Source organism: Coturnix japonica, chromosome 1 (assembly GCF_001577835.2).
Source record: "Coturnix japonica isolate 7356 chromosome 1, Coturnix japonica 2.1, whole genome shotgun sequence".
NCBI classification, from domain to species: Eukaryota; Metazoa; Chordata; class Aves; order Galliformes; family Phasianidae; genus Coturnix; species Coturnix japonica.
Window position 1 is genome coordinate 5,255,496 of NC_029516.1, and position 13,315 is coordinate 5,268,810.

Below are 13,315 nucleotides of genomic sequence, written 5' to 3' on the forward strand. Positions count from 1 at the left end.
GGAAATTATTTAATTTTCTGGTGCTTGTGAACCATTTTTCCTTTTTCCCTCAGTTTTTTGATAGGTTTGTACTTTCCTTTCTGACCTCCAGATTTAATGAAGGTGTACAGGAAAGTGGCAGGTAGAGATGAGGCTTCTCAGTTTCCTTGCATTATTGGTCTAATTCAGCTGTATGCACTAATTGGATCAACCTGGAGAAGTTTTTGTACTCATTTCTAGCCTAGAGTTTTTCCATCCTCTTCAGTGCTGGTGCCTCTTCAGTCACTTTTCTTTCCCTGTGCCCTTAGCTTGTCTCTGATGCTCCTTCTTATTTTCTTTAGCATTCATTTTCCTACTGGTTCAAAAAAAATCTTGTTGCAGGTTGTATGGTTTGAGTTAAATCATCCAAGTACTTCAAATTTACCCTCAGCTTGGTAGAAGGTTGAGCTTGTGTTGTGTTTGTGGTCTGTGATGTGGTCTGTGTCTGTGGCAGGTAAGGGACAAACTGAGCTAGGTCACAGCTAGACACATACAGCCATAGCAGATAGCAGAGAAGAGAAGAAGTGGACAGGTCTGGAAAGGGCTAAGGGCTCCAGAAATCTCGAGCTCTGTAGAGGCTGGCAAGAGGAAATGTCAGACAACTTCAGTGTGGAGTTGTTATTGGCATCCTCCCCACATACTCTCTAGGTTCCCTTGTTGTTCAAACAACTTTTAGGTCATGATAATGAATGAAGTGCTAAGGCACTGGTAAAGGTGCAGGCAGGTTTATGTTCCTCCAGAGTCCTTTCTTGATCAGGGCTTTTCTTCTCTTGAGGCATCTGGAATGATGCAAGCGAGCTGGCCTGTGCAGTCTGCAGTGGCAGGAATAGATAATCAAATCTGCTAATAGGTGCGCTAATCATGCATGAAGGTGTTGTTGTAATGGATTGTAAAATACTGATTTTTCATAGTCTAATTACGTGGCCAGATTTTCTGAGGTGCTGAGGGTACTGAAATTTCAGAGTCAACACAGCTGCAGCAAACCGAGCCCGTCTGCTCCTTTTATTTCACTTAAAGGTATTTCCCGATCTTAAATCATCACCGTCCTGTGTAAGACAGCCATACTCACATAAATAACAAAATACCTCTCATTACACCAACTGCAGATAATTTAAAGCGTTGACTTCCACAGCTTACAAACCTCACTTGTCTCACATCAAGTGCTGTTCGCAGGGAGCCTTTGGCCTGCCTAGAACATCTGAGTGCCCATTTCCCCTTAGGAAATGAGTGGAAAGCAGGTGCCCATTCTTCCACTAAGCATATTGACAACTGGAAAATGAGATTTAGGCAATCTCTGGTAAGATGGTGGTGGCTCAGTCCTTGCCAGTGATGGCCTTCCTGGGTAGAATTCTTCCCAACTCACCCCAAGAGCTTGGTGCTTAAGATTGCACCTGATTCCCAACATCCTCTGAATAAATAAAATGAGCTGTAAGCTGATGTTGTTGTGCAACGTGAAAGCACACAATAGTAATCACAGCTAATGACTCTGCTAAATGCTAGGCTGCACACACCTCCTTGTTTGGTGTTTGTTTTGTATACAGAAGGTAACATCGGCTGAATAACGAGGATGCCAAGTTACAGATGGGGTTGTGGAATCATATTTGACAGCCGATTAGAGTAATCTGACAGAAATGATGACTTAATCACCACGACAGACTCCAAATTCCCAGATAGAATTCCACCCAGGTTAATCTAATTTCCTTGCAATATTTTTGCCAGAAATAGGCTCTTAGCTGGCTTGTTTTCTCCCATGCAGATGTCACATGATTTTGACAAGAATGCAAATAGGTAGCATTATTGTTGTTCAAAAGATGATGGTGAGGCTGTGAAGCTGGAGAGGATCCATGCCTTCTTTTGGTTTTTGTTTTGCTCTGTTTTGGTTTTCTTCTCTAATGAATTTACATTTACGGACAGTGATATGTATTCAGAAAGAGGTGGAAAAAGTATATATAAGTCCTCAATTATAGTTGTAGGCCATAGACTGGTTCAGCTGCTGTGCTGGACGTAGCCACTGGGTGAATTTCAGGTTTTTTTCCTATCAAGATTTCATGCTTTACAACTTTTTCTTTCCCTTTCGAATTTTGGTTACCCTGTGAGCCATACCAACACCCCAGATTGGGGTGAGTCCATGCAGCAGTGGTGATATGCATGGCCTTGGGCTTCACATGACCTCCATTATTGCACCAGCCTCACATGGAGCCTCTCACTGCTGGTGCTGCACCAAGGCACTGCCAGGCTTAGCCAAGGCATCTGCCCACTCTGTTCTGAAACAGGGCAGAGGAAAGCTGGGCTGTGCTGTTACTGGGTGTTCGACTGCATCCAGTAGAGCTCTCTAACAAGTGGCCAAGGAGAAATTCCTTGCAGCATGTTCTCCAGCTGGGATGCGATAGCCCCATGCACAGTGCTTTCAGGGGAAGCTGGTCACTCCTAAAAAGAGTTTGCCTGAGAGCTGTGCTTTTCTCTTCCATTGTTGGGTCTGAGTTCCTGAAGATGTTCATGTCTATTTGCTGCAGTTAGTTTTCTCACTTTTCCCTATTTGCTAATTGCAATTACGCATTCTCACATGCTGTATTTTGATAAGCAAAGCTTTCTTCAAACACAGAAATAAACACTTCCTGTTGGATTTTGGGTTTTGGATTTTTTTTTTTATTTTTATTTTTTTTAATGAAAACATGACACACTGAGAAATCATTTACCTTGAGATCCATAAGTGTACAGCTTTGTGATGTATAGCTACAATAACAGCTTTCTGATAAGACATGAAATCCTTCATTTCAGAAGATGACATGATTCTAGTGGGTGGCATCTAATTTGAAACAGGTTTATATCTTCTATAATCTTTTGGAGGGGCTGAGAAGGCACAGCTATTTTATTATTTTATAGCCTACAGTTATACAAGCAAGATATAAAACGCGCAGATTATTTTCTCTTTTGCTCAATGTAGAGTGAAAGAATAGTACCCTTTTAGCCATTGTTTCAGCCCCTTTAATTTTCTTACTCACTGCACACCTTGTGATTCTTTTCCCTCCCCTCCCCTCCATTTCCTTTTCTTTCCTTTCCTTTCTTTTCCTTTCCTTTCCTTTCCTTTCCTTTCCTTTCCTTTCCTTTCCTTTCCTTTCCTTTCCTTTCCTTTCCTTTCCTTTCCTTTCNTTTCCTTTCCTTTCCTTTCCTTTCCTTTCCTTTCCTTTCCTTTCCTTTCCTTTCCTTTCCTTTCCTTTCCTTTCCTTTCCTTTCTTTCCTTTTCTTATTTTGTCTTCTCCTTTTTTCTTTTTCTCTCTTTTCTTTTTTCTTTTCTCAACACCTACTTTTAAATATTTTATGGCTAGAGTGCTTATAATATGTATTGTCACGGCACTTGTCTCTAGAGGTCAGCAATGAGTTCAATAATGAGATGCGAACCAGTGACTCTGTAAAACCCATTTCAGGTTATAAATGGCATGTTTTATTGAATCTAGTGTTAAAGGTTGTTAATATATCAATTGGTGATGGTCAGGGTTAAACAAGCTTCAACATGAGCCCTCTCATGTTATCAAACTGTCAGTAACATATTTTTCCACCTTCTTCTTGACTGAAGCCATGTTTGTGTATCACATCCATTTTACCATGGGTATTCTGCGGTTTAAACCCTTCAGGCCTGACCTGAATCTTTTATTAGTTTTGCACTGCTATAATTCTGTTAAGCACAGTGGCATTCCTCCTGACATAGGCTTACTGGTGAGAATTTGGACCATGGTTTTTTAGCAGGAACCTCTGAAATCAAGTCAATGTCCAGTTGAAACATCTTGTTAAATCTTCCTTCTTTCCTTGCAAATGTATCAGCTTACTGATTTAATGAACTTGAAGTAATTATGCAAAACAGAAGAGGATAATTTCTGATGTGGTAACTGTGCTTGCCAGGTAACGCTGATCTTTGCATAGTAACCATTGTACTGCAGGAATAACCCGTGCACATGAATTTGGCCCAAAGACCCCCAGCTCAGGTGGTTTGAAAAGCAAAAGATTGTTAGCATTGTTAAAAGTGCATTTCTCTAAAGTCTGTCTGCTTAGGGGCATAAAATGCAGGTATGCAGAGTGACAGATTCTATCTAAGGCCTGGATTTGAGTGGATTTCTTTTCTATAGCTTTCATATTCCCAAATTTACAGTGAACGAAGAAGCGATGTTTCTAGTAGTCACTGGAAATTATCCTACATCCTTCTGAGCCTCCAGTATCAGGAGGCATGTCTAACTACCTCATTTTTAATTTATTTGCTGCTCTTAATTGCATCTTCTTACATGCATCTGAGCAACTCCATTTTATTTCCTTGATTTCTTCAACTTTCCTTGGTTCTGCAGAAACGTACCAGCAATGGGCTCACTGCAGCAAGTGGCACCTTCTTTCAGCTTTTGTTTTCTCAGTGGACATAGCGCCTCACATTCCATGAATTTAAGGTCTCCTGCAGTGCCCTGCGTATTGCTGATGCCAGGATAAATGTTAAGCACTAGTTAAAACTAGAGTACAATCTGAGTTCCCTTTTTTTCTATAAATTAGATCAAATAAGACTGGTGGCAGACAAGTGCAGGGCTACTTAAGTCCGTTTGGGAAACAAATGATTCAAGGAGAGCAGAACTGTTAAAATTGAAGCAAATTTATGCATCCTGGTGACTACATCAACCTTGTGGCTTTGTCTTTTTCCTTAGGGCACAGTAGAGAGTTTTGCAAGCAGCACGAGGAATACGTTGATTTGTAGGGGCAGAGAGCATTATGGATTTTGAATAAATCTTACAAAGATATTCACAGCAATATTTTATGTTTACTAAAGAATCCAGCAACTATGTCCCTGGAGGTTAAGTGACTCCACCAAAAGCAATGTAGATGTGGTTTTCTGTGGTGCTTTGAAAGTGCATTTGATATGAGTGCATGGATGCTCATGCTCAGCTGTTTTTGTTTTCCAACATCAAGTTTGTCATGATACTCTTTTATAAAAAATACAGAATTGCCACTGACATTTTCAGGCAATGCTCAGCTTTACTGCACTGAAGGATGTTACAAAAACAGAAGGAGCATAGATTTTTTTACATGCTTAGGTGAAATGGAAAAGAATTTCTGAAGAGAGAAAAGACAGCAGCCTCAGTACTGCCTTAAGGTTTGTGCAGTCAAAGACTAGCAGTTCTGTAGAGCTCTGCAGAAGAAAGTAAGAGTTGGGTTTTTTCCAAGCCTAACCATCTCCCACATTGAAACACAATGCAGGGTCCATTCTGAAGGTATCTGAGAGACTATAGCAAAATTTCCATGAGTCCATCACACTGGACACGTAGCCATAACCAATGTCCAGTAGAAATCGCCCTCTAATCAGAGAGGACTCATCTGTTGTTGTGTCAGTGTCACTGAAAACACTGTTGGTGAAAAGTCTATTGGAGCTGCCAGCAATTGAAAGTGGAGGGAAGCATCACTTAGCAATGAGAGTGAAACAAACACCACATCAAGTGTGTGAAGGTTGGATGTCATGAGTTGTCCAGCACAGCACACTACACATGGGAATTGATTTCATTTACAGTATAAAGGAAACAAATGGAGGAAAAGATAGAAAAAGAGGAAATGTTAGAATTCTTCATGTTGTTTTTTTTTTTAACAGAAGACAGAATTGTACTGTGCTGCAATGGAAGCTTTATGAATGAACGTGCAATTTACTCTCAAAAAAAAAAAAAGAAAAAAAAAGAAAAGAAAAAAAAAAAAGAAAAAGAAAAAAATATATTAAATATCTATAGCAAGCTATTAGAAGAGATACAATTCTTCCTCTTCAGACCTGGAAGAATCAGCACGTGTTTTTTTTAATTACATGCAAAGTTCATTTGTCAACCTAAAGTCCTCTGTGTATATTTGAAGTGCTTGATAGCTCTTCAGTTACTTGGAAGTTGCATCTCAGCCTCAGCAGTGGTAGAGCTGGTAAAACAGAAACCAAGCATGCCATAAAGTAATGAGAGCTGTAACTTTAGAGGTCTTCTGAAACTAGATACAACAAATTAAAGTTTTATATGAGTCCTGTGGGCACAATGATCTATTTTTTTTAATCTTCCTCGTTATAAAATGCTCCTTTACCATTTTTTTTCTTAAAAGCCTATTATATGGTGTCATTTTGAATTTATACCATTGCAATGTGTTTAATATTGACCATGTATCCTTTTAGCCCCTCATTAAAACCATGATTCTTGATTTTTATGACTATCCAACCTGCCTTACTCTTTTTCATTTTTGTTTTTAGATGCATCATCCTATTCAGATGAAACCTGCAGATAGTGAAAAGTCCAATGGTATGTGCTTAATTTATTTGTACGTAATTGTGGATCTCTTTTCACTAAAGAAAACAAAATGTTGTGAGACTTTTTGCTTTATTCCTTGTGTGGTGAAAATTATATGAGGCTGTTTCGCTACATCTGACAGATCAGGAAAGATGCTGACCTATTCTCAACTCCCATTTATCTTCAGCTTTAAAGAAGGAAGGAAATGTTCTGAAAAACAGTCTCTCTTTGTATCTGCTGTATGTCGTGGCCTACCGTGCTATAAACTTCTTTCACTTGTGTTCTGACAGTGAAGTGATCCAAAAGCACCTGATATTGGTGAGGTGGAGATGAAATTTTAATAGCAAAAAGGATTAAAAAAAACCAAAAACATTCTAATGTTAGTATAAGCAGCTGATGGACCTTAAACATTTGCCTAAACCTGCTTTTTATAGAATGATGCTTTTCTGAATATGAACCAAATTTAGGTTTAACTGATATGCTTAGTTCTGAACTGGGAAACCTACCTTGCATCTCTCTGTATGCTTATTCCTCTCAACGATTGTAAAATGAATGCCATAATGACAGTAATATCCATTCAGAATACTGGGTTACTGCCTAAGTGGATGTATATGACATGCAAAATAGACAGCATACTAAATCTGTTAAACATGCCAGGTTTGTATTCAAGGAAATAAGATAATCGGGTGGTAACGCAGCCTGACTGTGTGTGATTCTTTAAAAATATATACATGTATATTTTGCCCCTTGATTTGTTCCTGTAATTTTCTAAAATATATGTTAAAGATATCATCTGCCTTCTTAGATTGCAAGAGCTTCTTTTTCCCATAAGGCCCACATAATCAGAGCTGGTTCCTCCAACAGGCATCTTTGCACCTCATTAATTAGTAATCAGGGCAGAAGCCGTGCACTTAGAGATCTACATACCTGCAAATGTAAATTATGATTGGGCTCTAAATCTCTCCGCAAGGCTTTTTTAAGGTTTCTTTTGTGCTAATTGTAGTGCATCCCATTTTCAGACTTCTCCAAGGATTACAAAGTTTGGAAAGAAATTAAAACTTCACACGATACTAGCTGTCCTATATGACAACTTTCAAAACAAAACTGGCCACAAACATGAGAGATTGGAGCCATCATCTGTATGCAAAGGAGTGATGTTCTCTCTCTTGAGTTGTCCACAAATAGTTTTAGCAAAAATTAGTTGCTGTTTTTGAATGCTCAGAAAAGAGGCAAAGGAGGACCAAACTTTTCAGGCCTCACTCTAGCAAGTGAGATGGTTGCTGTGGGAATCAAAATCTCATTCCATGGTATTTATTGCACTTAGAGTGGGCAAAGTTTTCCTTTAGGGAAAACAGAGCTCCTTATAACCTCTATGGATTCTTCTTTCAAGAACAGATTTCACCTCAAGTACCTTGGCAAGTTAGAAACCTAAGAGCCAATGGGTCAAAGTAAACTCCAAAAGAATTACTAGCTCATTCCACATTTTTCTTCCTACAGAAGATTGAACATATCAGCAAAGTATTGTGGGGAATTGTGCAAGTCCTGTCCTGCTCTGCTGTACTTACAAAGCAGTGTACATTAGCCCCTTGCTACTGCTGTTAGACCAAGGTTATCTTCGTGATACTCCTGTCTGCACTGTGGGATTATTAATCTTCAGAGTATTGTCTTGCACCTCTCCCCATCTCTAGCATAAAAATCATGAGGGACTGGAATTTTGTTGTTTTTTTTCTTGACTTTCTTTGTATTTTAAGAAAAACACATCAACAAATAAAAGATAATCAGCATTGTCAGATCAAATACCTTTTTAAATTTAGACTTCTGGAGAGCATATCTGCTTCTGATAGGCATTTTCTGGGGGAGATGAACTCTTCTGTTGACTGGGGAAACAGACGGTGAACTAACACCATGATGATGGGAACAGCAGCGCAGCTTCTCAAAAGGACAGGGCGTAGGAGTGGGATCCATGGAGGAGGTGAGAGTTTGTAATCTTGGAGGATGTGGAGGCCTGTGTGGCATATGTTTGTCATATGCTTCAGGCTATCCATCTGAGATACATTATCTGCCAGGTTATCTGCCAAATAGCAAAGTGATAAGCAGTTCAAACCTTCAACAAGACTGGTAAGTTCAAAGGGGAAAAGAAAGTATCTTAGTTTTCATGATCCGTAGCATTCGAGCTTTTTAGAAATGCTTGAAACACTTTGATTTCTGCATAATGGGGGAACCCACTACAATTTACAGGTTAAGTAGTGTTTTCATGTTTCAGAGAGGTTAAATTAACTATTTTGTTCAAATAACTTGAAGAAAGATATGTGAAAGAGGGTGAACACTTGTTGCAATTCTGAGATCACACACACATTTCTGGAAGACTAGATAGCTATGTTCAATTTCCACAGACAAGAAGGAGGTACCTGTCATTCAGCTTGCTGAGGTTTTCAAAGAGAACAATTTTCTGGGTGATAAGGTGCCTGCTGTACATCCTGAATCACTTGCAAAAAGATTGTAATGAACATCCAAGGCCAGGAGTGCTAAGTGGAAATGCTCCCTCATTCCTCATCACTGTTCCTGTTTTTATTAGATCAATTTATTAACCCACACCTTAGCACAAAAGGCCAAGTTTACCGTATGGAAACAGGGAGAGGAATTTAGAACAGGCATCTTCTGCATGTTTGACTAAGTGTGTGGGTTCTTTTGCAGTATTGGGACTTTATTAGCAACCTGAAGATGAGTTTTCTTCTGGGTAGGATTTATGTGGCTGATGGATCCATGTAGTCATCCCCGTTCCTTCCCTGCATTGAGGAGTGAAGGTGGAGAATGGTAGCTTATGTATCTGAGTCATCTCTGCTCATGCAGATGAAGCAAAGCTTAATAGTTCCACTGAGCTTTTAGCAGGTGGAGTTGATGGAGGAAGACTTTCCTTTAGATCTAATTAGTTTGTTTGCCCTGGAGGATTCTGAAAAGGCTTTCCTTGTTGAGAAATGTAACATTTTCAGATGATTAAATTTGTAGCGTGTCCTGTGCTTCTCACCCATCGCATCGTCTCTGATCAGCTTTATACTGCTTGACCCACCTACAAACTTTCAGTTAAGGAATACCTACCAGAAAAATATGGCTTCAGTATTTCAAAGACTCCACTATTGATAGATTAATCTTAACTGTTAATCACTCACAATACTTGGCTGCTTAAGGATATTTTTTATTTTTCAAAAAGGAAAGAATATCTGCATTCTAATATGAAAAACACCTACATACGTGCTTGGCTTTTAGATGTCAGTGGCCAGTAACATGCTTCTAGTTAGGAAACGCTTAAATGTTTTTTGGATCAGCATTTGAATACTGTTAATACTATTGGGCACATATCCTGCAGACAAAATAGTCTCAAATGGATCAGCACTTCAACACTTGTGGGAAAATTACAAAATTTATCATTAAAAAAAAAAAAAAGAAAGTAAGCAGGAAAGAAAAAAGGCAGAGAGTTAATCGTGTGATCGTATCATTTATTTTTACTTATTTTATTAGTGAAAACCTGAAGAAATAATTTTGAAATTCTACATGGCATGACTTTGCCGGTTTGGAGGGAGTAATTAAATGCCATATGTTAGCACTAACACATAGAAAAGTTGATAATTAATGCAGGCAGCTCCAGATCCAGGTGTGACTTTGACAGATTGTGCATAAGGGTTTTTCACAGGCTTACAAGTAGGGATAAAAAGTCTGTTTTTCCCTCTTCCCTTCTGGGTAAAAAATATATATATCTAACCCTTTCCACATAATTAACTATTTCATGATTTGCTCAAAAGAGAGGCAACTTCTGGATAGAAAACATGCTCTTTAACTGACTGAAGCCCTCACAATGTGTAATAAGCGGACTGTATAATCATGCAATAGAATTATGTAATGCCTTGGGTTGGAAGGTACATTAAAGATTGTCTAGTTCCAGCCCTCTGTCATGGACAGGCATATCACCAGCTGTATGAGGTATGTAACTGATTTTTCAGGACAAAATTTTTGGTGTTTAAGATGGAAGAAAAGTTTCCGCAGTCATAGGAGAGATTTCCTATTATTATTACAGGATTTAATTCTTTTGTACCATGCAGGAAATATCCCTATTCCTTTATTCTCCCAAGTTAGCACAACTGATCTAATATAAACTGCAAACTCTGAAATCATAGAATCATAGAATCCTTAGTAGGAAGGGACCTTTAAAGGTCATCTGGTCCAACTTCTCTGCAGTGAACAGGGACATGCGGAGCTAAAACAGGTTGTCCAGGGCCTGATCCAGACTCACCTTGGAAGTTTCCAGGGATGGGGCATCAATCTCATCTCTAGGCAGCCTGTTCAAGTGCCTCACTACCCTCACTGTAGAAGACTTTTTCTTTATATCCAACCTAAATCTACCCTCTTTAAGCCTGAAGCCATTTCCTCTTGTCTTTTTACCACAGACCTTGCTAGATAGTCTGTCCCTTTGTTTCGTGTAGCTCCCATTTATGTATTGAATGTCTGCTCTCAGGTCACTTTGCAGCCTTCTCTTCTACTAACTGAACAGCCCCAGCTCTCTCAGCTTGTACTCATATGAGAAGTGTTCCATGCCTTGGATTATTTTTGTGGCCCTTCTCTGGATGCAGTCCAGCAACTCCATGTCTCTCCTGTACTGAGGACTCCCCATCTGGATGCAGTACTCCCTCACCAGCACAGAGCAGAGGAGCAGGATCACCTCCTTGCCCTGCTGGCCATGCTTCTTTTGATGCAGCCCAGGATACAGTTGTCTTTCTGGGCTGAGGAAACATTGCTGGCTCATGTCCAGCTTCATATCCACCAGTACCTCCAGATCTTTTTCAGCAGGGTTGCACTCAATCCTTTCATCCCCCAGGTTGTGTTGGTAGTGAGGGTTTCCTTGACCCAGGTGCAAGATCTCACATTTGGATCTGTTGAACTTCATGAGGTTCACCTGGGCCCACTGTTCAAGCCTGCCTAGGTCCTTCTGAATGGCATCCCATCCCTCTGGTGTCTTGACTGCTCCCCACAGCTTCATGTCATCAGCAAATTTGTTGAGGGTACACTTGACCCCACTGCCAAAGTCATTGATGAAGATATTGAAGAATATCAGTCCTAGCACTGACACTGGTGGGACACCACTCATCACTGATCTCCATCCAGACACTGAGCCGCTAACTGTTGAAATGGGGAGTGATCTGCTCAGGCAAAATGCTTATTAATGGAGCAAATGGAGTAAAGCTGCTGTTATTCTGCAAGTGGAATGTAGTGCTGTCAAAAGGCAGGAGGCTCTGGTTTGAAAGTAGCCCTGTGAGCAGAAGCAGACTTGATATCTGCCAGCTCCTGATGGCTGCCATAACTCTCTTCAAGCATATTAGCAAGACACCTTTGCAAGTCACCATAGAACGAGTCTTAATGGAGCTAAGAAAACAACTTGTCTGCATTTAAAAAAGATTTCTGCCATTTGTCACACAGGATTCCTTCATTCAGAATCTCACCTCAAAGCCTGCAAAAGTCCCACCCCAGATGCAGCACTGCTTATGTCACACTAACTGCTCAGGTAGTATAGCTGACCTGCATTCACTGTGTGTCTGGATGGATCAGAGGTGAATCCCATAATTATTTGATCAGAATGCTCAGCAGTTTCACACCTTCATGTAACTGGAACTTCAGGCCTTGTTCACTGTCACCTTCTTACTGTTTCTGCTCCATCAGTGCAGAGCACTCAGCCATCTCATCGTACTCTCTGCTATGGCCAGTGGGCTCTACTTTGCATCACCAGAGAGGTGTGAAACAGCCAGAAGGTACAAGTAGACCTCTGAGAAGAATAAGAAATGTGGTGATATCAAATGATTGCCAAAAAATAAAAATTAAATAAATAAATAAATAAATAAATTGCATTTATTTTCAAGATTTTTAATTATTGAAATCATCATTGTGTGTGAGTATTCCTTCCTTCCCCGAGGCCAGAGCTGAGGATGTGTATGTTAGGGTTGGGAGTCAGCTGAAGGGTTAAAGCCCTTCATGGTAGGCTAATGGTAGGCTCCCGTGAAACAAGTCATCCTGCCTTGCTGTGGGAAGAGACTTTGGGGGAGCTGATCTCTTGACACTGGTAGCAATAGAACACATTTTAGCTGAGACTAGGACTAGAAGCTTTAATTTTAAGTGAGTAAATATAGGGGAAATAGCTTCAGAAACTGCTGTGTCTTCTCCAGCCAGCAGTGAGTAGCACGTTTCTAATCTCCATGCTTTGCTGCCTTCCATGGACTTGATGAGCTAACTGTATAGTCTATGGGTTCAACACAGTGTGCACAGGCAAGGCAACATGCTCAGAATACACTTGACCCATTCTTCTTTCAATCCTTTCTCTGTTTTATTCTCACACCACACCTGCAAGACAGGGAAGTATTCGTTTTAGGAAGAAAGGGGAGAGAAGTGGCTGACCAAGGATGCAGAAACAAATTCTGACAGCCAGTCATGTGCAGCTAAAAAAGCATTCCTTTCTCCATGTGAGAATATATAGTTTAAAACTATGTCAGCCTAATAATATCAGATGTTCCATGAGGTGGAGTGAAAACATGTCATTTTGATGCCGACAGTTGTCCCTTTAAATGTTTTTTATGCTGGGCCCCTGGCCAAAACAGAATAGCAATTTTCTTAAGCTTCAGTGCTGATCAGCACTGACTAATAGCACCAAATGCAGGGCACGTTATCATATCAATATGTTTTCTGTACTCTGAGCATTCTTTCTGAAATCTGCATTTTTGCAATGTAAAGTACACGGGAGCTGGATGTTTAATTTACTGTAAAATCACCCTGAAGCTGAAAACCTGCAAATCGTCTTAGTTCAACAGTGTACTTATGGGTTTACTAGTGATACTGAAGGAGGCTGGTGGGGAGTTACGTTCTCTGTTACTCTTTGGAAAATTAAAACAAAGCCTTCCCATTTACTTTGGAGGGGGGAAAAGAAGAGGAGCTCCTTGGCACCGTGACAGCTTCTTCTTGCTTGTAATGCAGGGGGAAAAATC

At 40.0% G+C, this 13,315-nt stretch overlaps 1 protein-coding gene across 19 annotated transcripts in view; it reads left to right on the forward strand.

Annotated features, from left to right (window-relative positions):
* CELF2 (CUGBP Elav-like family member 2) overlaps nt 1–13,315 on the forward strand; it is a 552,930-nt gene that overhangs the window by 467,950 nt on the left and 71,665 nt on the right. For all 19 annotated transcript variants that reach the window (XM_032441981.1, XM_032441939.1, XM_032441915.1 and 16 more), the window contains one exon: nt 6,260–6,308. In XM_032441981.1, the coding sequence (XP_032297872.1) occupies nt 6,260–6,308 (49 nt within the window). The remainder of the gene's footprint in view (nt 1–6,259; nt 6,309–13,315) is intronic.